Here is a 22,702-nt window from a genome sequence, read left to right on the forward strand (position 1 = left end):
AGGAGGAGGAGGAGGAGGAGGACTTCGCTCGGAGGAAAGTGCGTCCACTCCGCTCCGCTCCGCTCCCCGTGAACCGCCGACATGGAGCTCCGCGGTAGCGAGCGACGCGGCGGCGCTGCCGTCCAGCACCGCGTCTGAAACCTGGACACCGAGCGAGCGAGCGGCCGCCTGAGCCCGGATAATGTTCTCAACAATGGTAAGTTAGCAGCGCCGCCAGTGCGTTTGTGAGTGTCCGCTGTGTTCCCGCGGAGCCTGCAGGCTGTCACCACTGCTGGTAGCGGCTGTTCGGAGGTGTCGAGCGGCAGCCAGCAGGATGACTACTACATGCGTATGAGCCAACTCGGGACTGCAGCTGAGGCCAAGTGGTGAGAACAGCTGGCCGCTGCACAAGTGAAGCAAGCAGCCTCCGTCCGCAGGCAGGATTCTGCAGCTTCTTGGATCCGATGAAACTCTGCAGAAAAGGGATATTAGTACATGTTTTGAGGCCTGCCTCTGCGCACTTGGCCCACTGAAGCGGTGTGAGGGAGTTTAAACATACAGGAAAGAGCTTGTTTGTGATTGTGATGCTGCACTGAATAAGTGATGAAGATGATGATGATGCTGTTTGGGAAGTGTTGACTGTGCAGGTTATGAAAGGGACGGAAATGTTGAGATGGTGCATGTCTCAAAATGCAGCCAGGGTCTGTGCATGATCAACATTTTCTCACAATTAACAGATTATTAACAACAATGAAAAAGAACTCCACAAAGTCTTTAAAATCCTCTAAGATTACCAAACAAATGTGATATGATAACTACAAATTAACAAAAAACAACCACAAAATATAAAATAATTCAAAGAAAATAGAAGAAAAATTAAAACCGTGAAAAAATACAGAAATACAGTATGTCAATCATTACCCCGAATAGATGATAAACTTTTACTGAGATGCACACAGTGATTAAAAATATGCAAGAAGACTCACAGACAGGTATTGCATACAGAAAATATCCACAACATTTGGCAAACATTATTTAAAGGTGAGACTAAATGCTCGAATGTCAGAAAAACTGATGCAAAAATTATCACAATGAGATAGAGACTCATAATTACAACATATCAGCAACAACAAATATTACACGTTCGCAAAAAGATGCTGAATAAGTAAAAGAAGGACCGAAAGGACCATGAAGAGAAAAAGCTACTAGACACAATACAGAGATGTGAAGCAGCACAAAAGACAAAACAACCTAAAAGGTTGAAGAAAGAGAACCTGAAAAGACACAAAACATTGACAGAACCCACAAAGAGAAGAAATAAAATATTCTTATGGTTCACACAAGGAACATACACTTCAAAATAAATCCAAATCAGAAAACAAGTAAAACTAAAATGCTTGAGCTTCAAGGAGATAAAAGATGGCCTCAAAAAGATAACTGCAATGTATACAGTTAATTAATTCTGCTTGTGGTGAGCAACCAAATATACTTAACATTTGTATTGCTCACAATGAGAAATACTTATTTTACTCTATTTTGTTCTGTTCTCTTTAACAGCTTAGTTAATCTTGTGGTAAAGAGCTATACAATGACTGCATGGGGATGCAGAGCAGTTGCAAAAAAATTACAAAATGACTGCAGGGAAATGTGAAATGATCATAAAAGTGTTTGAAAACAACTCGTAGGGAATGTATCTGCAAGTATAAAACAAGCAGGGAAAGTGAAAACTACAATAAAGAGCACAAAAGGTCACCAAATAGCTGTAAGGAAAAGCAAAAACACTCTGTAAAGAGACAAACTATCCCAAAACTAACACTTGGAGAATCATTGCCAAATTTTCTATAAGACTCCATATGATATAAGCTGAAGGTTTTCAAAGTGTGCTAGGCTAAGCTAAGCATCTATCTGTTCGCAAATTTGATTCTAAAATTTTGGTTTTAATAAAATACATTTCAATTCATTATTTTTTTTTTATCATGATTAAAAAAGGGCATGCTGGGAAAAGGCCTTCCCTTGACCTCCAGATTTTTCTTTCCTCAAGTTGTAAACAGTGTAAATCCTGGTTATTATGTGTGCGCATATATTTTACTGTCCTCGGTGAACAAACACATGGTGTAGAAACAGGAGACTCCATCCGTGTGTTTGATTTCGGTAGTGATGATGACGATGGTGGTAATGAAGATGATGATGATGAAGAAGATGATAGCAGACCCCTCGGGGGGCCGTTGAGGGTGACATCATCAGCTCTAATGCCACCCGCTGACCCTCTTAACCAAACTAATGACACACAAACACACGCCTCACGTGCACACGCACACTGACATACATTATGGTTTCCTGTTACCGTATTGATCCCGCGTGCCATTTGTGCAAGACGCTGTTATTTGAGATAGAGACAAACTCGCCTATTCAACAGCACAGGCGATGAAGGAATATTTTGCCCCATCCCGCTGTCTTTGTGCTATAATTCATTGTGATCTGTTCTCAAGATTTAATCCAAATGCGTCCTGTCTTCTGCTCCTTTGTCCAATCGGGTGTAATATCAGCCTCTTAGTGTCTCACTGCCTGAAGCGGTGAAGCATCAGCAGCAGCTGACCTCCTCTGAAACCTGTGTAACTTCAGGCCAAAGGCCAAAATGATCAGCATTGTCATTTTTTTTTTTTTTCATTGTGTTTGTCTTCTCTTTGTCCTGCCAGACTGCTCCCCAGCACTGAGGACCTTGACTGCCCCTCATACCTCCCCCTCTTCCTCCTTCCCTGGTCCTTGACACCTTCCTTCTCGCAGCTGTTTCCCATCTATTGTTGAAGCCCCGTCCACCTCATTATCTCAAACATGGACTCCTCTGGAGATGCTACCTCTGGCCAGGAGGGACACGTGGAGCCCCGGAGCAGCCCGGGTCGCTCTGACCTCACTGGACTGTACCACCTGGGTCGGACGCTCGGCCGGGGCCACTATGCCGTGGTCAAACTGGCCCGTCAGGTCAGCACTGGGCAGCTGGTGGCGGTCAAGATGATTGACAAGACCAAGCTTGACATAATGGCAACTAGCCACTTGTTGCAAGAAGTAAGGTATGGATTTTTTTTTGTTTGTTTGTTTGTTACAGTTTTTGCAATTTTTGTTTATCTGTTTTGTGAATTTTTTCTTGGATTACTCTTGTTTCTGATTGTTTTCAGGTGCATGAGGCTGGTGCAACACCCCAACGTGGTCCGCCTGTACGAAGTCATCGACACGCCCACCACCCTCTACCTTGTCATGGAGCTGGCCGAAGGAGGCGACCTCTACGACTACATCCTCCGCCACGAGGGCGGCGTGGCTGAGGGGACCGCCAAGCGCCACTTCACCCAGATCGTGCGCGCCGTGGCGTACTGCCACCGGCTCCACGTGGTGCACCGGGACCTGAAGCCCGAAAACGTGGTGTTCTTCCCACAGCAGGGAGCAGTGAAGCTGACGGACTTCGGGTTCAGCAACTTGTTCCAGCCCGGGACGATGCTGGCCACCAGCTGTGGGTCGCTGGCTTATTCCGCCCCGGAGATTCTGCTGGGCGAGGAGTACGACGCTCCGGCTGTGGGTGAGTAACTTAAAAATAAATGTTTTCCAGGCAGAGTGGGTTAAAGTGTTGGCCGAAGTCAGTGCTTCTTACTGTGAGGGTCAGGATCCCAGTATAGGATTGCAAAACAACCAGCAGACTGGGACAGTAGGACGCACTTACTCATGTTACATCATTTTGCTTTTCCTCTGCAGACAGTTTTGTTTTTTGGTGGATGCTTTTATATAACAGCGGATAAAAGTCTAGAGTTGCAGTGGGAACAAGAGACAATTGTGGCAATCATGAGAGATGTTTTCAGAGACATCGGGTTTGATTAAATAACAATGAATCCTTCGCAATCAATCAATCAATCATCGTATCAAAATGTGCAATAAACATATTACTAAAGTCTGAGTGAACTGCAATAACTAGTTTCAGATTGTTCGCTCATATTTCGACAGTTTGGTCGAGCCCTGCTGTTCTCTATGCCCACTTGGCTTGAGCGTCACAAAGTATATGAGGGAACACGGGCAACTGCAGTTTAGGGACAAGAGAAAGAGCACTGTTTTTTAGAAGAGCAAGCAATTGCTTTTATTTATCATAAATAACATCGGTGTCACAATACTAGACCAGACTATTTCATATTAAGTGTTGACATGATATCCTCCTGGTGAGTTCTTAATGTTTTATAAAAAAAAATTATGAATGTTTTTACCTTTGTTTATACTAAAATCATCAAAGACACTCAGAGTTATTATTATTCATAACAAGTTATTATGCTGTCGTGAGCCTAACCCGGGCTGTCTGTGGACCTTGAATTTAAATGAGTTTGTCCCGCCCGCCTCAGAGAGAAGAGCTGACGATGTGGTCCAACCTGAAAGTCTGTTAACAGCTGCAGCTTCTGATCGTGTCAGCAGAAACGATAAGAGGAAGGTGTTCTGTTACAAAATATAAGGCAAGGCTTTGAAAGTAAATTACCCTGATTGCCTTTTGGCACGGCACTTTACAACCGGAGAACACGGCGAATTGTGTGTTTGCTGGATTCATCTCAGAGACGGTGATGCTACTGCGTGTCCGTCACTTCTCCTCCGTGCGTGTCGGCGCGGCCACGTCTGTCCCCTTGACCCGGCGCTCCGCCGGTTTACTATGCAGTTGTGTCTGTGCCTATGTATGGATCTCTGTGTGTGTGTGTGTGTGAGTGAGTTTGTTTTGTCCGCGGAGGATTAGCGTGTGTATCTGGGTCAGTCTAAGCAAGCCAGCCAGACATGAGCCAAGTGGGCACGTTCTGCAGTGGATCCGACCACTGCAGCTTTCTCCACCGTGCTCGCTCACTGCACCGCCAGCGCTCGCGGTGCGTGAGACGAGGACATGCAGCAGAAAGAGAAGGTGTCATGCTCTACTGTGGAAATAAAGCTGGGCCTGTACTTCCAGGAGCCGTGTGACGGTACAGGACAGGAATACAGATGGATTGTGGGATTTGACAGGGTCGAAACAGAAGGGGAACTGAGGGATTTGGTCTTATGAGTCCCCCTTGAGGGGGCGCACAGCCTGACCGCTGCAGGGAGGTCGGTGGTCTTATCTGCTAAGCTGGATTTTGGCAGGGAGTGGGCACGGCTGCAGATGCCGCTGCACTGAATACAAATGCAACCGACTGCAATTAGTGTTCGCTGTAGTCAAAGGTTGTTTTTTTTTTGTTTTTTTTTTTAATATAAGGAAGCACAAGTGGCAAACGAGTCAATACAACTATCACTTGAAAAGTTTGGGCTGTTTAAAGCTTTCTGTCATCTATCAGTGGTGTCCTCACCTCACTGCAGGACCCCGGTTTGAGTTCTCTCTGAAGCACAATGTATCGCAAATGTATTGCTATATCAACGTTTGCAGTGTTCAATTCGCAAAAGACTGTAATGAATTATGCTGCCATTAACTGTGCGTTGATGCTCTGCCTGTAAACACATTTGACTAATCAGATTAAACAATCTTGAACATGATCGTTCGACCACAAATCATATTTCACTTAATTATTTTAACATTGTATTAATACTTGTTGGCAAAAGGACAAAAATCAGAGAAAAACAGCAAAGCCAACTGAAGCATTCCTGCTGGAAGCTGCAGTTGCGGATGTAGACTAAAGACTATAAACAAACAGAATCTGGTTGCATGTGGTTAGAACTGGGAGCTTCTATTCTCATGTTTGCACGCTCTACCGAAGCCTCTGACTTCTCTATACTTCAGATACAAAAGATAAATGGATATTATGAAACAGTTGGCTTTTTGAGGTCCATTTTTTTTGCACTACAAGCCATTTGAACTCTGGTGTGCACTGATCAAATAGACCAAGACCCCTGAAGGAGTCAGTCTGAATTTGCTTCCAAACAAACTCTCTGAATAACCAAAAAGCATGTGACAGGGCAGGCCCTCATATTTACCACTGTACAGCCCTGTTGATGGAGCAAACAGATGAATTGCTGCTTCTGTTTTGAAGTTTGATAAAGTAAAACTCCCTCACCGTGATAATAAGAGGAATTATAAATGAACTTTAAATATAAGAACAAGATGCTTTGCCATGTTGTGTATTATTAATAGCCTGTGAGTTAGCAAAAAAAAGAGGATGGTCAGTGATGAAGAAACATTCCTCACATGCATCCATGGCGACTCCAGCATGACATAAGTTCCCTTTTTTATTCTCCTGTTAGTTCCCGTTTCTGAAAGGGTGTCCACACGCAGGGCGTCCATTTAAAGCCATTTATCATCGCCTCCTCTAAGACTGCTTTCTGCTCCAGTGAGGCTGAAGTGCACTTTTCTGTTTGCACACATCATGATTATGTCACCAGTTTGATCGCGATGTACACTTCATCACGCACACGCTCACACACACGCACGCACGCGCAGTCTTGTATTTCTATCCTTGTGGGGACCGTCCATTGACTCCCATTCATGTCTAGCCCCTAACCCTGACCCTTACCCTAACCCTAACCCACACCACAAGAAAGCCTAACCCTAAAGAAATGTTTTTGCACTTTTACTTTTTTCAGTAACAACAACATGGTCAAGAAAACACTGTTTCTCCTACTTAGGACCGGAAAAAGGTCCCCACAAGGCACGTCGTTTCACGTTTTGCTATCCTTGTGGGGACATTTGGCCCCAACAAGGATAGAAATACGAGAACGCTCACACACACACACACACACACACACACTTGCATCTCTAAAAATACATACATATGTTGTGTGTGTTGGTGTGTGTGGTAATCCTGTGCTTGCACAGAGGAAGAGATGTCCCTCAGTGATCTCAGCTTAGAAAGGTGACTCATAAACCCGTCTCTGCACACACACACACACACACACACACACACACACACACACACACACACACACACACACACACACACACACACACACACACACACACACACGGGTCTCTTTGATATTTAGGTTTCATATGAGCAGCCATCCATTCAGTTCACCCTGGTTCCTTTCAATGTGTGTGTTTTGTTAGCGTTTGCGATGTGTGTGCTTTTATGTGTTTGATTATCATCATATGACGTGGAGAAAAGACAGGAATGCCTGCAGGCCCGCTTGGCTTTCCTCAAATATAAACACTGCCTGGAGTTATATAATGTCCGCTTGTTGCTTTGTGTAAGCGTTTGTGCACAGAATTCTGACTTTAAGGGTCTTTTGTGTAGCTCTAAGTGTCTTTGCTCATTTCAGATCAACATTATTTTGCATTTTTTGTGCGCTGGATGCGTTGGGCTTCAGCCACATTACTGACGCTCTGCTTTTTCGATGTGATCGTGCCAAAGACTGACAGACTCAAGCCAGATGTTAAGTCCACAGGACATTGGGCTGTCTTGTTTCTTATTTTCTTGTACAAACATGAATGGAATTGCCATTTTTTTTTATGCACTTAATATTCTCCTAAAGCCTTGCCTACAGTTTAAGTTCTTGGAGTTTATTAAATACCCGCAGTGTCAGACAACTCTTCTACTTAGAAATATAACTTCTCCAATAAATTTGCTTTTGCTTTCAGTAATGTTTATACTTGTATATCGGCAAGATCTATGCAACTTATACAAGTGAGTTTATTATTTACTTTTGCTATCTACTTTTTCTGTAATCACTGTTATATATTCTTATAGTGATTTTTATGCTTAAGTTAATGCTCATTGTTATACTGATATTGCTGTAGATTTTCCACTTTCTGTTTTCATATAGTGTACATTATTGCTTTTATTGTATTATCACTGTTTTTATCACATTGATTTGTCATTGTATGTACAGTGCATATACTGTATATGCATATCATATCGAGTTTTTAGGTTGGCATCATACCTGTTTATATGTATACATATGCTTAAGCTTAATACTTGAATCTGTTCTTATACCTGTGCTGATGCCTGTGCTTACACTATTCTTACTTACTGTAGTTTGAGTTAGGTGATCCATTATTCAAACTCAAATGTTTCCGTTGCTGCACCAAAATAGAGTTTTGCAAAAAAAAGCTTCATATTGTGTACTTCAAAAAAATCTAAATAACTTTTCTTCCTAGATGACTTATCCTGTTTTCATTCTGAAGTTTATCACTTCTGCCGTCTCACTTGCTGTTATCTCTATATTGTCATTGTTTAATCGTAAGTGTTCACCGAATAGAATCGGCTGGTCTTCTATAAATAGGGCCCTAAATAAAAAGTTTATCAGGTTGTTAGAATGTGCTTTGTGGGTTTGACAATAAATTAGCAGAAAAAAAAGTGACAGATAAGTGGAACGGAACTGTAAATGGGTGGAGTATGTTCTGTGCAGAAGGAACTTCTGCATTTGACTGATTAGTTTAAGCCTCTCAGAGCTTCAGCAACGTGATGAAATTCACACATGAGGTGTAATTCGCAGTATGTATGGGTGTGAGTGGTAGTCGAGTGTAAATATTAAACGCTTCAATTTTAAAAGAAAAAGGATTGTGATGGACTTGAAGGAGAATTCTAGCAGTTTAAATGTATTTTAATGGTGAAAAAATACTTTCTAGGTAAACAAAAAAAAAAATGAATGTAAAGGTTTTTCCAAGAGTTAGTTTTTTCAGACTTTGATGCAATTTTTGTATTTTAAAGTAGAACTTTACAACTTTTTTACCTCAATAAATGTGTTTCAGAATCCCTGTAGGGGTAAACAAAGACTTGTCATGGTGATTCGCCTGTCCCTTCACTCTCCCCGGGGTCTGTGTCCTGAAAACAGCGCTTGCAATTTCAGAGGAGCGGACCCGACAATATCTCCCGAGAACAAACCTGCTTTACGGCACTCATACGGGATTACAAGTATAAAAGCTGTTGTTGGAGTGCGATATCTGTCATTGTGTTGCAATAGACGATCTTTGCATGATGTGTTGATTGGTTGTAATTTCCGTTTGGTAACTGAAAAATAAAGAGGAGTGGCACCTCCTCTCGTAGACGTGAGCGCCAGTAAATTCGCTGCGCTGAGCAGAAAGCAGCATATCTCCGAGTGTGTTTGTTTTCCAGTAAGTTTGAGTGTGCGAGGCAGGCATGTCTATGACAGAGGGAGCAACCGGAAGAAGTTCCCGGGCAGCGCGAGGAACTGCCGCTGCAGAAGATTTAACAAAAGCGCGTAAAACAAACATGAAACCCTCGCTAGCGTTAGCAACGTCACCCTTAGGTGCTCACGGATGGCAGAACCAAAAAGACAGAAAAAAAACTTTGTCTAACGAGCGGAAAAAAAGGAAACTGGAGTGGGACGCTCTCTGCATGCGGGGCGGGGGTGATGCGGAGGACGTTTACGACAGTGAGCTTTCACAGGAGACCAGTAGGGGGAGCGCTAAAGCAAATCTTGCATAGTACTGCTTTAAAGGTGCAATATGATAAATCTCTGCATGCTCTTTAACTCACACTAGCCTGTTTAGTCTTGCAGTACAAGTTTGAACCACAAGATGATGTGTTGAGCTGCTGGAACAAGTGGACGAGGCGCGATTAACTGTTGATGACACCATAGTGTTTATCATTAACACATTGGTGGACGATGTTCCTGGCTACTGCGTGCTGGTGTCGTCTTCATGCTGATGCACTCCTCAAAAAGATTACTGAGTGACTAAAAAAAAAAAAACAGTCATTTATATTTATTAAAATACTTTCCATATTGGTATATTTTTCTGCAGCATCAGATGACAGGATCTATATGAAAGAGGCAACTTTCGTGTCCGGAGTTTCCGTTTGTTTCCTTTCGTTTCCAATGTATGTATCATTTTTTAACAGAGCTTAAATGTGTCAATCTGGTTCGATACTTTACTATAATATTAGCATAAAACAATATAAAAATGTATTTATGAGCCCCGCCTTCGTCTCATAGACCCCCATGTTATCCGAAAAAGCGCCGGTCAGCGTCAGCCAATAGACTTCGAGCTTCCGCCTTGTCGCGCTGTCAATCAAAGTGTGCACGCAGCCAGAGAGCACGCGCACTCGCCCAGGCAGAGGTGAGTTAGCAACGTAGCAGCCGCTGCGCTTACCTCGGATATATCCATGGTCTACTGAACATCCACCGTAAACAGCTAAAGGTGTCGGATGCTGTAGGACTCAGAGGCTCTCATTTTCACCCGACGGATAATTCGCGTGCATAACTAGAGGGCGTGGCTTGGTCGCTCATGAAAGCAGAGGGAGGGCGGAACCTCCAGACGTTGGATTAAAAAAACGTCTCTCTTTCAAAACTCCGGACACGAGCTTTAAGTTCAGGAAATGATCACTGCTTCTTGTCAATGCACTTTTCCTGATATCAGGTTATTAGAGCGAACACTTGTAGCCTGAAGTATCCTTTTTAATATCAAAGCATCGTTGTTGTTTTTGGGGGGGGGGTTTACATTTTTTTAAATGTGGATTTGCGTCCTGATGCCAGCAAAAGTTGGCACAAATTTATCCATCCTTTCCCTTTAAGTGGTGTTTTGGGACATGAACCCTGAAACAAGTACAGCTCATTGATTTGCTTTTAGTTGTGATTAATGACTTTTCATGCGTAGTCTGGTTTTCTGCAATCAAACACCACTGAGGGTGATAATTCCACATGGAAAGGCCCCTATAAACATCCCATTGTAGATCAGCAAGGAGCAGCATAACCTCCCACTGTTTTCCAGACAACACCTCTCTGTCAGTGTTTTTCGTATCAACCTGAAGGCCGCAGGACAGTTAATATCAACAGCTCCTTTTTCTTTCTTCTTTCATTAAGAGCAGCCGACTCTCACAGAAGCGGTCCATCACCTCACGCCACACAATGCTTCTCTCTTAGCAACAAAATCCAAAAACAGACACAACATTTTTTAGGGGGGATGTTGCGCAACACAGAGAACAAATGAGTCTGTTCAGGCACAGCGTGTCCTGATGCATAATGTGGAGACTCTTTACACTCAGTCAGGAAATGGACAATCTGAAGTTTGCAGCCTGCCTGGTTAACGGTTTAACACCTCCTCTGTGGCAGGCTGACTGAAATGTTTGAGTTTCGTGCATTGTTTGGAGGAACTAAACTTTACTATTTAACCAGTGCAAACATTTGGGTACAAAACAGCAACGTCAAATATTTTCTTTGTATTAGTAAAATGTGGACAGCACATTAATAATCTCCTCTATTCTGCTCTCTTCCTACTAGATAAACCCATTTAATACAGAAATATGGTACTTCTGAAAGGACTATACAAAACGTTTCCTAATCAACCTAACAGTCCATAATTTACTCTCTGCTGATCAGCTCACTGGTTAACTAACAATCGCAGCTTTAGAGAAACATTCTCCTTAAATCCATTAAACCAAATCAGTTTTGCAGAAGTAATGCAGAGTCCAGCTGAAGTCTGCGCACAAAGTCATTAAAACGATGCCTGAAGGGAAAGGCATCCCTGCATGCTCCATGCATGCACATAACATCATCATCATCTGCTTTCCTGGCTTATCAGGAACATTACGGCAGCGTTAGAGGATAATCACATCAGAATAACGAGATTTGTCAACATCATGAGGTGTATGGCTTCATGATGGGTCTGTAATTGGTGATATACTGTATTAATCACTGACTGATGACATGAATCTAGCATGCAGTGGATTTTATTATCATACCCTGGTTTCAGTTTCCAAATGTGGGTAAATAAAACAGAGAGAGAGGGTCAGCCTTTTTTTTGTGTGTGTGAGTGAGAGTGAACTTGGAGGACCCTTTGGAAGGAAGTCGACGACATTGACCTTTTATGACGTACTTGCTCCTGAAATATGCGCTTACAAGGAAGGGGCCTCCGAACGGGGTCAGAATCATTCATTATCGTTTTATTGTGTCTCAGCATTTTTATCCACATTTGTTTCACTCATCTGGTTCGCATGTTTTGTCTTGCGTGTTGGTGTGTGTGTGTGTGTGTGTGTGAGTGCTTATCTGGACTCGATGTTTGTACTGTCAGCAGGCCTCTAATGCGTGGTGGGAATGTGTGATATTCCCCTGTGAGCAGAGAAAAGAACATTCCCAGCACTCACTGGCTGCTCCTCCCAGTTGCATAACAGGTCTCCAGATCGGGTCCGGCCGGCGTGCTCGTCAGCGTGCGCACGAGGGTACATTGTATTATGAGAACTGAGGGTTGTTGTTTGAAACAACATGGGGATGATGTGGGTCATTGGCTGAATGTTTCATCACACAAGGGACTGCATGGAAGAGGGTCTGAATCAGCCACGCTGTTCCATTGTATCTTTTAAAAAATGAGCTTTTAAAATTGTTAGATTTATTCAATGCTTTGCAAGTGTGATCTTGGAAAATATCGAGTTTTTATAGCTGAAAATTTAATCAGAATCAAAGAAGACATTAGTGTTATTTTTCATTGTCATCACAACTTATTCACAATTCAAGGTCAACAGTGTGACACCACCCCCAAACTTTCTAAATTGACTCAAAAGCATGTTTATCCTCAGCGTGCATGCATTCCTTGTTCACCGTCTCTGTTTAGCGTGGAAGTTGTGTGCTCACGTTTGCAAATTAGCATCATAGTTAGTGCTTTAAATAATACATCACCACCATTTCAGCGGGGTGCACAGGCAAATTAAAGCATTAATTATACAAGGAGTCATTGTCACATTGTGGCAGCATACAGTGCTCTCTGATACCAGGTGCATGTACAGTATGACACTGGGATACAATTCCTTTAATTTACACCATATTTGAGGCTTTAAATGTAGAAACATATGGATTTGAACATTTAAATATATGTTTATGATACTGTTGATTAAATTACCAACTATATTATTGATGTTATGATTGCATTCATAATTTATTTTTCTATTTTTATCTGGAAATTTGTAGTTCGTTTTAGCTTAATTGCTGAACAGGCCTGATAGTTGTTCATGAATGTTGTGATGAATGCTTTAATATATGGTTGATGGATTACACACTGTTATGTGCATTTTCAGTTCGTTTTGTTTCGGATTAGTGTTCGACGACTAAACAGTTAAACATTATTTAACTGTTATTATGCATGAAGTGGCAGAAAAGAGGTGAAAAATGGCATTAAAAAGTAAAGAGACAAGATCAGGCCCTGCATAAAATGTTTTCAAGGAACTGTTTCTGTTTTTAGAACCCACAGACGTCTGACATTTCTTCTAAAAAAGGCCATAAATGAGGAATGTGTTGCTGCTCTGTCCTCACTGTTATCTGATTCACTTGGAGCCACGCGGCTGCGGAGCTTCACAAAGAAAAGAGCTTCTTGTCTGTGGTCAGTTCTCCTGGTCATCGCTTTTATCTATTTATGCTCGTTATGCAAGAAGTCCACTGACGGTATCTGATATCTTTCTGTTATTATCCCCTCCGTATGAGTTGATATTGAAGTTCGGTGACCAGCAACGCAAAAACTTATTTTTATTTTCATTTTTAGTTTTATTATGAAATGAAACCTAAAACTAACGCACCATCAACAAGCAGCTTGGCTGTGATACGAAATTAAATCGTATCGTCACTCCACGGGAGCAATGCTCCACTCAGTCATCTGCATTTGAACCTGCAGCGAATGACGGCTGCTGCCAGCAGTGCTGCTGCGACACACTGGTTTAACATCGTTCAAGCTCTTATTCCACCAAAAAGATAACACTCCTCATTATGACAATATCCCAGAACGTCTGCTTCAGTATAGCTCATTCTGCTTTCAGATGGTACCATTAAATCTTTATATGTTAGTCACTTTTTAATATGCGTTAAGTTGCACGACCAACCGAATAACTAAAAAAATGTGACTTGAAAACGCTGTACTGTTAAGCTTGTGATTTAATGTTTTAAATGGTTGACATACACACCGTACATCTTCTTTATAGCTCGTTGAAAATAGCCACAACTAAAAATAAAGTGCTGTACATTAATAGTAATAAAATAATAATGAAAACATCATAAATATGATTAACTTGACAATAAATTTTGTGAATTTCAACAAAGTATTTTCTTTTTTTTAATTAGTTAATTACTTTTAATGAACAATTTCAATTAGTCAACAGCAACATTTCTGGTAGGGACAAGCTTTCATCTTTCACCTTCTGTCATTTAATTCATTTCTGTGGGGAGCTGAAGCCCTTTGCCAGCTTCCCCGACGAGCCTGGTTTACTCCTCTAACTGCTATAGGCCAATGTTGGGAAATCCAGCCTCATCCAGCTCCCTGGGCTGGAATCGAACAGTGGTTTTCTCACTGTGAGATCAAAGAACCACCCACTACACCTCTAAATCTGAATGTCACTTCTGTGATGTGGTGAAACAGGATGGATTCAGATTATGTGAATGGACAACAGTTTGTCATCATGATACAACTGCTATTTAGTCATGAGTGTGTGTATGTGTGGCGTGGGCAGTGTGTGCTCCTCTGCAGAGGAAAAAACAAGGTCAGACTCCTGGATCTACCCTTCAACTCACACTACAAACCCATGGGATGTTTGCAGAGGCAGCATTTATGTTGCTGTAGATACACAATCTGTGATATTTCTGCTGTCGGGGTGAAGTCGGGCGATGTGAACACGCTGTGCTGTGTTTCCTATTTCCAGCGATCTGGAGAAAGAGAAGAAGGAGAAAAGAGACGGAGGATCATTCTCAGAATAGCACAACACCACAACAAACCCTGTTTGTTATGGCCTTCAGCCCTCTGACACTGCTATACTCTGCTCGTGTGTGTGTGTGTGTGCGTGCGGTGTGAGAACCGGCTACTGTGTTCCTGCCTGTGATTCAGGCTGTTCTGAGTTTGCATGGGCCTCCCACTGCACCATGGCGAGGGAGGGAGGGGAGGGGGTCCAAGAAGGGAAGGAAAGGGAGGGGATGGTAAAAGAACACACTGTCAGCAGGGCTGTCGGTCAGTACGAGGAAGTCCATGCATGTGTGTGTGTGTGTGTGCGTGCGTGTGTGTGAAGGGGTCAAGAGCAGTGAACCCAGTCGTCTATGGCCCTGGCTTCGCACATCAACACTTGGAAACAGGACATCCATCTGTTCCACTCTTCCATCAGAGCTTCATTGAGGGAGACTTTGTTCCTAGCAAACTGCAGTCAACTCAAGAGCTAAATGTTCACCAGAGCCTAATTTATACTGCAAATACAAAGAATACACAAAGGATAAACAAAGTGGGGGGGGGGGGGTGGGGGGGGGGTGGGGGGGGGGGGGGGGGGGGGCTGTGTGACCTTTGATCCTGCCGTAAGATGAAGTAGTAGGAAATGGATTTTCAGGACTGAGGATCAATAAAGACCACTCTTGAGTCTTGACCCCCATCGAGATCTTTTGTGTGAATTCACAGGATGGAACCAGAATTTTGAGTTTCCTCATTTGAACCGTCGCATCAGTCTGAGTACGATCAGAGGGACTGCAGGCTATTTTCAGTCCTGAGAGGATTTGCTATTTAAGGATGATTTTGTGACAGTCTTTTTCTTTGTGTGTGTGTGTGTGTGTGTGTGTGTGTGTGTGTGTGTGTGTGTGTGTGTGTGTGTGTGTTCCAGATATCTGGTCTCTCGGGGTGATCCTGTACATGCTGGTGTGCGGCGTCCCTCCCTTCCAGGAAACCAATGACAGTGAGACTCTGGTCATGATCCTGGACTGTCGGTACTCCGTCCCCGAACACGTTTCTGACGGCTGCAGAGAGTGAGTACAGACAGACCGTCACACCCGGGGGCCTGCCACCACAATAATCAAATAATCCTGAGATTTAAAGACTCGTACAGTAACACCTCCGTGATTTCAATAAAACTTAAACTTTTCCTTTAGATTAGCTAGCGTTGAAATTCAAGACTTTTCAGTTTATATCAGAAAAGAATACGAGACACTGTAATATTGCAGATTATTCTACATAAATTATTCCAATAATAGTATTGATATCTGTTTCCGAACTGCTCAATTGACCTAAATTTTTTAGAAGGAACCCTCTGCATTGCTAACATTGCTATGGATCGCTCGTTTACGGCAATCAATTAAAACCACTCAATTCAGCTGCAAACGGCGTCTCCCGGTCCAATCAGGACGTCCTTCCCGCCCCCCACCGCATGCTGCTGAATCACAGTAACATAAATCCAAAGTGAAGGTTTCTGTCGACCTGCAGCATCACCAGGAAGCTATTTTTACGATACAAAGTGGGTTTTATTCTCTTTGTAGTTTGGATTTATCGCCTTTAATTAGATGTTTTTATTTAAAGGGAGTGCTTCTCTCTGCTGCTGAGTAGATGTGACGGCTCTTAAGTAGCTGCTGACCGTAAATTCATTCCATTAGTGTCTGTTCCAGTGGAGGTTTTCGGTGTCCTGGCAGGGTTTGAAGGACCCAGGATCCATCAGACACGTCATTAAAATGTGATGTTATCCCAGCTATCTGAAATATTAGCTGCTGTTTCGCTGTGGTGAACGAACGTCTGCATAATGAACTGTGAAATGAATTTAATTCCTGCCAGATACAAAGAAACAGAACAAAATACAAACTACCACTGATGTGTATTTGTCAGTCTCCTCATGAACTTTCAGTCCAGACACACACACATACACACACACCTACACAATGTTTGACTTACTTGATATTGGGCAGATGGTCATAATGTTTCGGCTGATCGCTGGATCCGCCTCATAAATCTCCGTCCCACAAATAGAAACTGGGTTTCTTTATTTAATGTGACGCCGCAGCCTCCCTTCCTCTCTCTGCTCCCTGAATAAACGTCTTTGTAGGTGTGTTTGAACCCTTTTGGTCTCAGCTGAGTTTACACTGCGATCCTCAGCTGAGCGGTTTGTCAGGCTGGAACATCTGATCCAGCGCTCCTCTTATGACTCGGCCCAGCGCTCACATGATAGTGGATCAGCCCCGAAAGAGAAGCTGAAGAGAACAGAACAACCTCCTGGACATGCAGCCAAACAAGCTGCAGGGACTTTAAATAAAACTCATGAGAGGATTGGATATAAATGTTTTCATCAAACTAAAACAACATGTACATAAAGCTGGATCGACATGCTCAGGTGAAGAGTGCTTTCAGTTTGCGTCATTTGCAGGTGATTTACTAAGAAAAACGCCACGAGGGCTTTGTGTGCTTTAGGCCTGCTGACTGTTTACATTTGCCTGTGGTCAGCATGGGGTAATTAAATGGAGGGACGTGTTGGTGGAGGAAGTTTGTCAAACATGTTGGAAGGGGAAACACAGCATTATGGGAGGTGAAAATGTGAGCTGCAGTGCAAATCATATATAATAATAAAAGTCCACAAATAAAAGTCGAGGCGGGCCAGATGAGGAAATGAGTCTCATCTCAATAACAGCAGTTTCTCTGTGCTTTTTATACATGAAATAAGTGTTTCACAATCATTAAAGGAGAGACAGAAAAATACTTTATTAACATAAGTTCAATACTAAAAGACAGAAAACTTTAAAGTAGGCTGGAAGAACTGAGTTAATGAAAGACAATGAAATATTTTCTTATTTCATAGATGAGACCCTGAATGTTTTTGTAAAACAGTAAAACTCTGTGGTTTCTCTTCAGTCTGATCTCCAGGATGCTTCAGAAGGATCCGTCTCGCCGAGCCTCACTGGACGAGATCGAGGCTCACGAGTGGCTGCAGGGCCTGGACAGCGCCCTCCTCAGCCCGGAGGCCCCGCCCCACTGGCTCTCGGGGGCCCTTTCTCCCAGTTCCCCCCGCTCGGGGGCTCCGGAGTGTGGAGACCTGCTGGCTGTGAGACCCCAGCAGGCTCCTCCTGCACCGTGGCAGCCCGGCCCCACCATCACCCTCCGTCCACCTCCAGCTGAAGAGCCTCCTGCAGCCAAGAACCTCCCGGCACTGCAGCAGATCTGTGAGGAGGAAGAGGAGGAGGAGGAGGAGGAGGAGGAGGAGGAAGGAGCTGACAATCAGGAGTGCAGGAAAGAAGAGGAGGTGGAGAAAGAGTCAGGCTCAGTGGAGATGATGGAGGAGGAGGGAAGCTTGATGGAAGAAGGCGACAATCAGAGCAGGGAGGAGGAGAGAGAGGAGGAGTGTGGAGGTGCAGTGGAGGAGATGGAGGAAGAGGAGGAACATTTACCTCCATTGAACGAAGAGCCTGAGGAGATGACAGGAGACACCGGCTGTGTGATTTCAGATCAGCCGCTCGGTCATGGAGACGTGTCGGCCGGTGCCCCTCCTCCTGAGGACCCGCCCTCCTCCCTGCCCGGGTTCGGGGTCCCGTGCTGTCAGGGTCAGATGGAGGTCGGCGCCGGACAGGAAGCCAACCAGGAGGAAGAGCCCAACAACAACACCAACAAGCCTCCTGCTGCTCCTCTCTCCGAGCCTCCGCCCTGCTCCGTCTCCGAGGAGCAGAGGACTGAAACCGACGAGGACGAGCGAGCGGAAAGCGGAAAAGACAAGGTGTCCACCGAGAGGTCGCATCCCCACAATGCACCGGGGGTCCGGGAGGAGCCGGCCCCGAGAGCCGAGCAGGGGAAGCGACACAGCATCAAGCTGCGCGAGCGACTCTTTCAGTTCCCCCTGTGTGAGAAAGCTCTGGCCTTCAACATCCCGGCTCACAACAAGCCCAAGATCCTGCCGCTGGCCCAGTACAACTGCTGCCACGTGCTGTGAGCCGCAGGCGGGCGGGCGGGCGGGGGGACCCGGCACGCGGTCTGGGGAGTGGCGCCGCCTCCTCCCACCGAGGACTGAGAACTCCCACCTCCACAGAGACCGTTCTCCCACCTTAGAACCGACTGTACCTGCCCGCAGAGGAGCTGGAGACCGGAGGGAGGTTTAGGGACGGCAGCAGGTTTTATGAATAAGCTGGAGCCCGTTCCGTTTGTCTGAAGGTGCCTACTGCGATGAACATGAAGACTTACTGTAAAACTGTAAAAAGCTCTGAACGTCAGCACGATCCAGCGTTCACTCCTGGATCACAATAAACTTTAAGCTACAGCTGTAAGCAAGGATTCCTCCGCAAAAGCGTTCTTTAAAAGCCCATTTTAGCCCATAAGACATCACTAAAATAAAAAAAAAGAAATATTTTTACATGACCAAACCACCAAAACCTTTAATTTTGCTGTGTCAACAGATACAGAAAGTCATTACTTATAAAAGGTGAAATGTCAGTTTTAAGAGGTTTTAAAAGTTAAAATGTAGAATTTTAGCATACATTTATTTTTTTCCACAGAAAAACTGAACACTTTTTCAGTTATTAAAACACAAGTTATTCAAACACTGGAGGAAAAAAAAGTGCATTTTGATGATTTTATGAGACCAAAAGCCATACATTTTAAGTTTTCTGTAATTACAGTTCCTGTTTGTGAAATCACAGTTAAAGTTGCTCAAATCTGAAGAACGCAGGATATTTTTGAAATATCCTCTTTATCCAAAGTATGTGTTCAATATTGGCTATAGAAATATGGAGATTTAAAGTGAAGACTATATCATCAAATTGTGGAAAAATCTGAAATCTTAACTCTTGAAATTTAATAATTTCAACTGAGACAAAGGTCATTTAGAAGTTTTAAAGGAAATCTGAAGGAAATTAGGAACAAATGAGGGAGAGAATGTCAACTTTAAGGTCTTTCTGACATTTGAATCTGCAAACAGCAGCTTAAAATACGTCAGTGACTTTTTAAAAATTCATCTAATAGTCTAATCATCCATTAGTTCAGAGTGAACAACGATACTTTTTATTTATCAGTCAGCATCATCTTGATTCTTGTATGATCTGAACTTTCTTTTCTTTTCAAATGTTTCAATTCTTTCTTTCAGAACACTGGAAAAATGGTGCAATTAACTATTTGATATAATTCTCAACAGGCTTTGTTTCCTTTTTCTTTTTCTTTAAATGTATTACTTTAAATTAAAAAAGATGTGAATGTTTTAAAAACGATATTTTGGAAAATATGTTGTATTCCTTTAAAATATCTCGATTATTATATCTTATTTTTTTCAACTAATTTAGAAATGACCAACCTAAGAAACAGAAGAGGTGAGATTGATCAAGCAGGTTTCTTTCTTCTCATGTTAAAGAAAATATCCAGAGTTATTGAAATCTTATCTATCTTTAAAAAAAAATCTTCATTTTATTACATATAAGAAAGTGCATGTATACATTTGGAAAATGTAAAATTTCAATTTAGGGCTTTAGAGATTTTTTTTGTAAATTATTTTTGAAACAAAGCAATAGAAAAAAAAAACATTTAACCTTTAAATTTTTTATTTATTTGTTGTGAGTGTGTGACCAAAACCCCCACATCGTCATTTTGTTGCACTTATTTAAAATTAGAAAAAAATATTTGAAGTCAACAAATTGTTGTAATTGTTCTGAAAACTGAATTAGTCTTATTTTTTTAATGTCTTTTTCTTATGATTAAAATTCTTGTCCTGAATTATGAACATAAAACGATGAAAACAGGGTAAAGATCTGTATTTATTCACAGAATATGGATTTCTCTGTAATGTAAGACTGACACAAGCAGAAATGTTTAGTTGTCGTTTGAACTGAATTCCTCTTAGAACAGCTGCTGCTCGTTTGTTTCCGGTGCCACCCGCGTTCATCATTTACTTCGTTTTCAAAGCGTCTCCTCGCTACGGAAAGTCGTCTCCTGTTGCTTTTGCACAGCCTGCTTGTCATGTTGGTTTGAAAGCTCTTAGTATAAATCTATATATTAGCTCTCGTAAAGACGGACTGAGACTGTTATATATGACATGCGCTGATTCCACGCTGTATAAAGTGTATACGCCTAAGAAGACTGAGATGATTTATTGTTGTCTTACTCCTGAAGTCTTATAATTAGATTGTCCTGTATTAACACACTGTATGAAAACTTCTTCATGGGCTCATTGATTGGGATGCAGGTCTTCCATGTTATTTTTGTTTTGTTTTTTTTTTAATTTTGGATGTATAGATGATATGTATGAAGAGTTCCTTAATTTTATTTTCTTTTGTTTTTCCAACAAAGCTATTCTCTACAGAGAGGTGTGACTTTATGCATGTTATTGCTGTTATTTATCACCATATACCTCCACGTGTCTTGGATCTGATGGGACGTTCATTGTTCTGGTGCACCTGTAAAGTACCCTGAGGCATCCCTTTGATTGATGATTTGCGGGCAGTGCTAACTGCTGCAGCCTGTTAGCATTGTCTCAGCTCCATACAGGGACTGATGATGAGCTGCAGTGATCTGGTATTGTGTGCAGTTCCTCCATATTCAGTATTTTCTTTTCTCTCTTTTACAGTTCTGAAAAAAAGTAAAGTTTTTTAGAAGGCAAAAGGATGCACAACTAATAAATCTTCCTGGCACAGTGGTACCAGACACAAGAAGCTATTTCTGTTCATATCTCAGATGTTTTTGGAAGCTTCAGGTCAATAAAGAATAAGCTAATAATAATAATTTAAAGAAAATCAGTCTTTATGTGTTTTACCGTAGAAGTTAACATGCTTAGCAGCAAGCTGCAGTCTTGTAAATCCAACATTCTGAATAGATACTGGACACAAAGAGGGACGTGAGTCAACTAGAGAAGACATCAACTTGTCGAAAAACACTCTGAAAACAGCCGGATTGTGGCAGGTTGTATTCAGGTTCAACATATCCCCAATCATTTTAAAACGTTGACATTTTTAAAGAAGTTATCGTGTTGAGCTGCCTTATCTTCTAATAGACGGTATCACAGCGCCTCTGGGTAAATGACGTTAAATTCAACAGTGTGGCTCGAGCTGTGACTCCATGCTGATTATTATCTACATTTTTAAAAGTCATGGAGCAACAGATGAGAGAATAACTCTCAGCAACAGCAGCATCTGTGCTGGGCAGATTTGCACCAAATAAACAATGTTTGATCTGGAGTTTCTGCTTGATGTTTATTGCAGTGAAAGCATAAGGATTTAAAAAAAGAAAGTCATGGTTTGTATCTTGTCTCTGTATGTTCCAAAAAATGGTGCTCAAGCATGTGTAGGCAATGCTTTTTTTTATTTTTAATAAGACAACAAGTCAGAAAATAGAGTAATTTGAAAAGATAGCTAAAAATGATACACTCAGTTTGATCTTTCTTCAGTGCTTATCAATTCATTAAACATTAAGCTGGAGTAATAAAGTTGATTCGAACTAAATACATTTGTAAGCTTTTGGTGGGAAAACTATTGCTGCAACACAAATATGTTTAGCTGAAATAGTACAAAGGACCTTGTAGTCTTAATACAATAGTAGTAATATTAAAGTTTATTATTCTCTTTTTTTTATTGTTTTTTTATGTGATTCAAAGACTCCTGTTGCCTTGAACTTGCATCCAACAACATAAAAAAAACAAAGCTTAAATTACAAAGGGTTCAGAAATCCGATATTTTTGGCCTTCGAATGAAGTTTTTCCTGTTAAACCTGAGCAGTCTGCCACATGATGCCGCTTCCTGTCCTGCAGAATAAATCCTCCTCTCTTGAATTAATATTTGTCCCCGTTTGGAGAAACCGGAGCTGTCCCCGGGTCTCGTGACCCGCGATTGTTTGTTCCTTCGCCCCATATAGGGGAACGTCCGTCACGTGTAATCTGATTACATTTCATCAGCTCGCAGGAGCGTAAAATCTGTGCGAGGGCGGGATGAAATGATTTGCTGGCGGTGCGATCTGCAGCCCGTCTGTCCTCACCGTCTACTGACCTGCATTGTAACCAGGACCACCGCCCCCGGGAGCCATCCACTTATTTTTCTGTATTTATTTATTAAAAATGGATTCAACAGAACAAGTGTGTGCGGTGTGTTTATTTCCCAGAAACACAGTGTTTTTTTGTTTTTG

At 42.4% G+C, this 22,702-nt stretch overlaps 1 protein-coding gene across 1 annotated transcript; it reads left to right on the forward strand.

Moving 5' to 3' along the window:
- snrkb (SNF related kinase b) lies at positions 1–22,649 on the forward strand. The gene is made up of 5 exons (XM_030095411.1): positions 1–196; positions 2,676–3,047; positions 3,153–3,547; positions 15,465–15,606; positions 17,471–22,649. The coding sequence occupies exons 2-5, from the start codon at positions 2,812–2,814 to the stop codon at positions 18,537–18,539; spliced, it is 1,842 nt and encodes a 613-aa protein (XP_029951271.1). The 5' UTR covers positions 1–196; positions 2,676–2,811; the 3' UTR covers positions 18,540–22,649.
- The last annotated feature ends 53 nt before the right edge of the window (positions 22,650–22,702 follow it).

The sequence above is a fragment of the Salarias fasciatus genome, chromosome 7 (assembly GCF_902148845.1).
Source record: "Salarias fasciatus chromosome 7, fSalaFa1.1, whole genome shotgun sequence".
Lineage (NCBI taxonomy): Eukaryota > Metazoa > Chordata > Actinopteri > Blenniiformes > Blenniidae > Salarias > Salarias fasciatus.

Coding starts and splice junctions, on each gene's coding strand:
- snrkb (XM_030095411.1), top strand. CDS start 2,812: ATGGACTCCTCTGGAGATGCTACCTCTGGCCAGGAGGGACACGTGGAG. Junction 3,048..3,152: donor CACTTGTTGCAAGAAGTAAG/GTATGGATTTTT, acceptor GATTGTTTTCAG/GTGCATGAGGCTGGTGCAAC. Junction 15,607..17,470: donor GTTTCTGACGGCTGCAGAGA/GTGAGTACAGAC, acceptor GTTTCTCTTCAG/TCTGATCTCCAGGATGCTTC.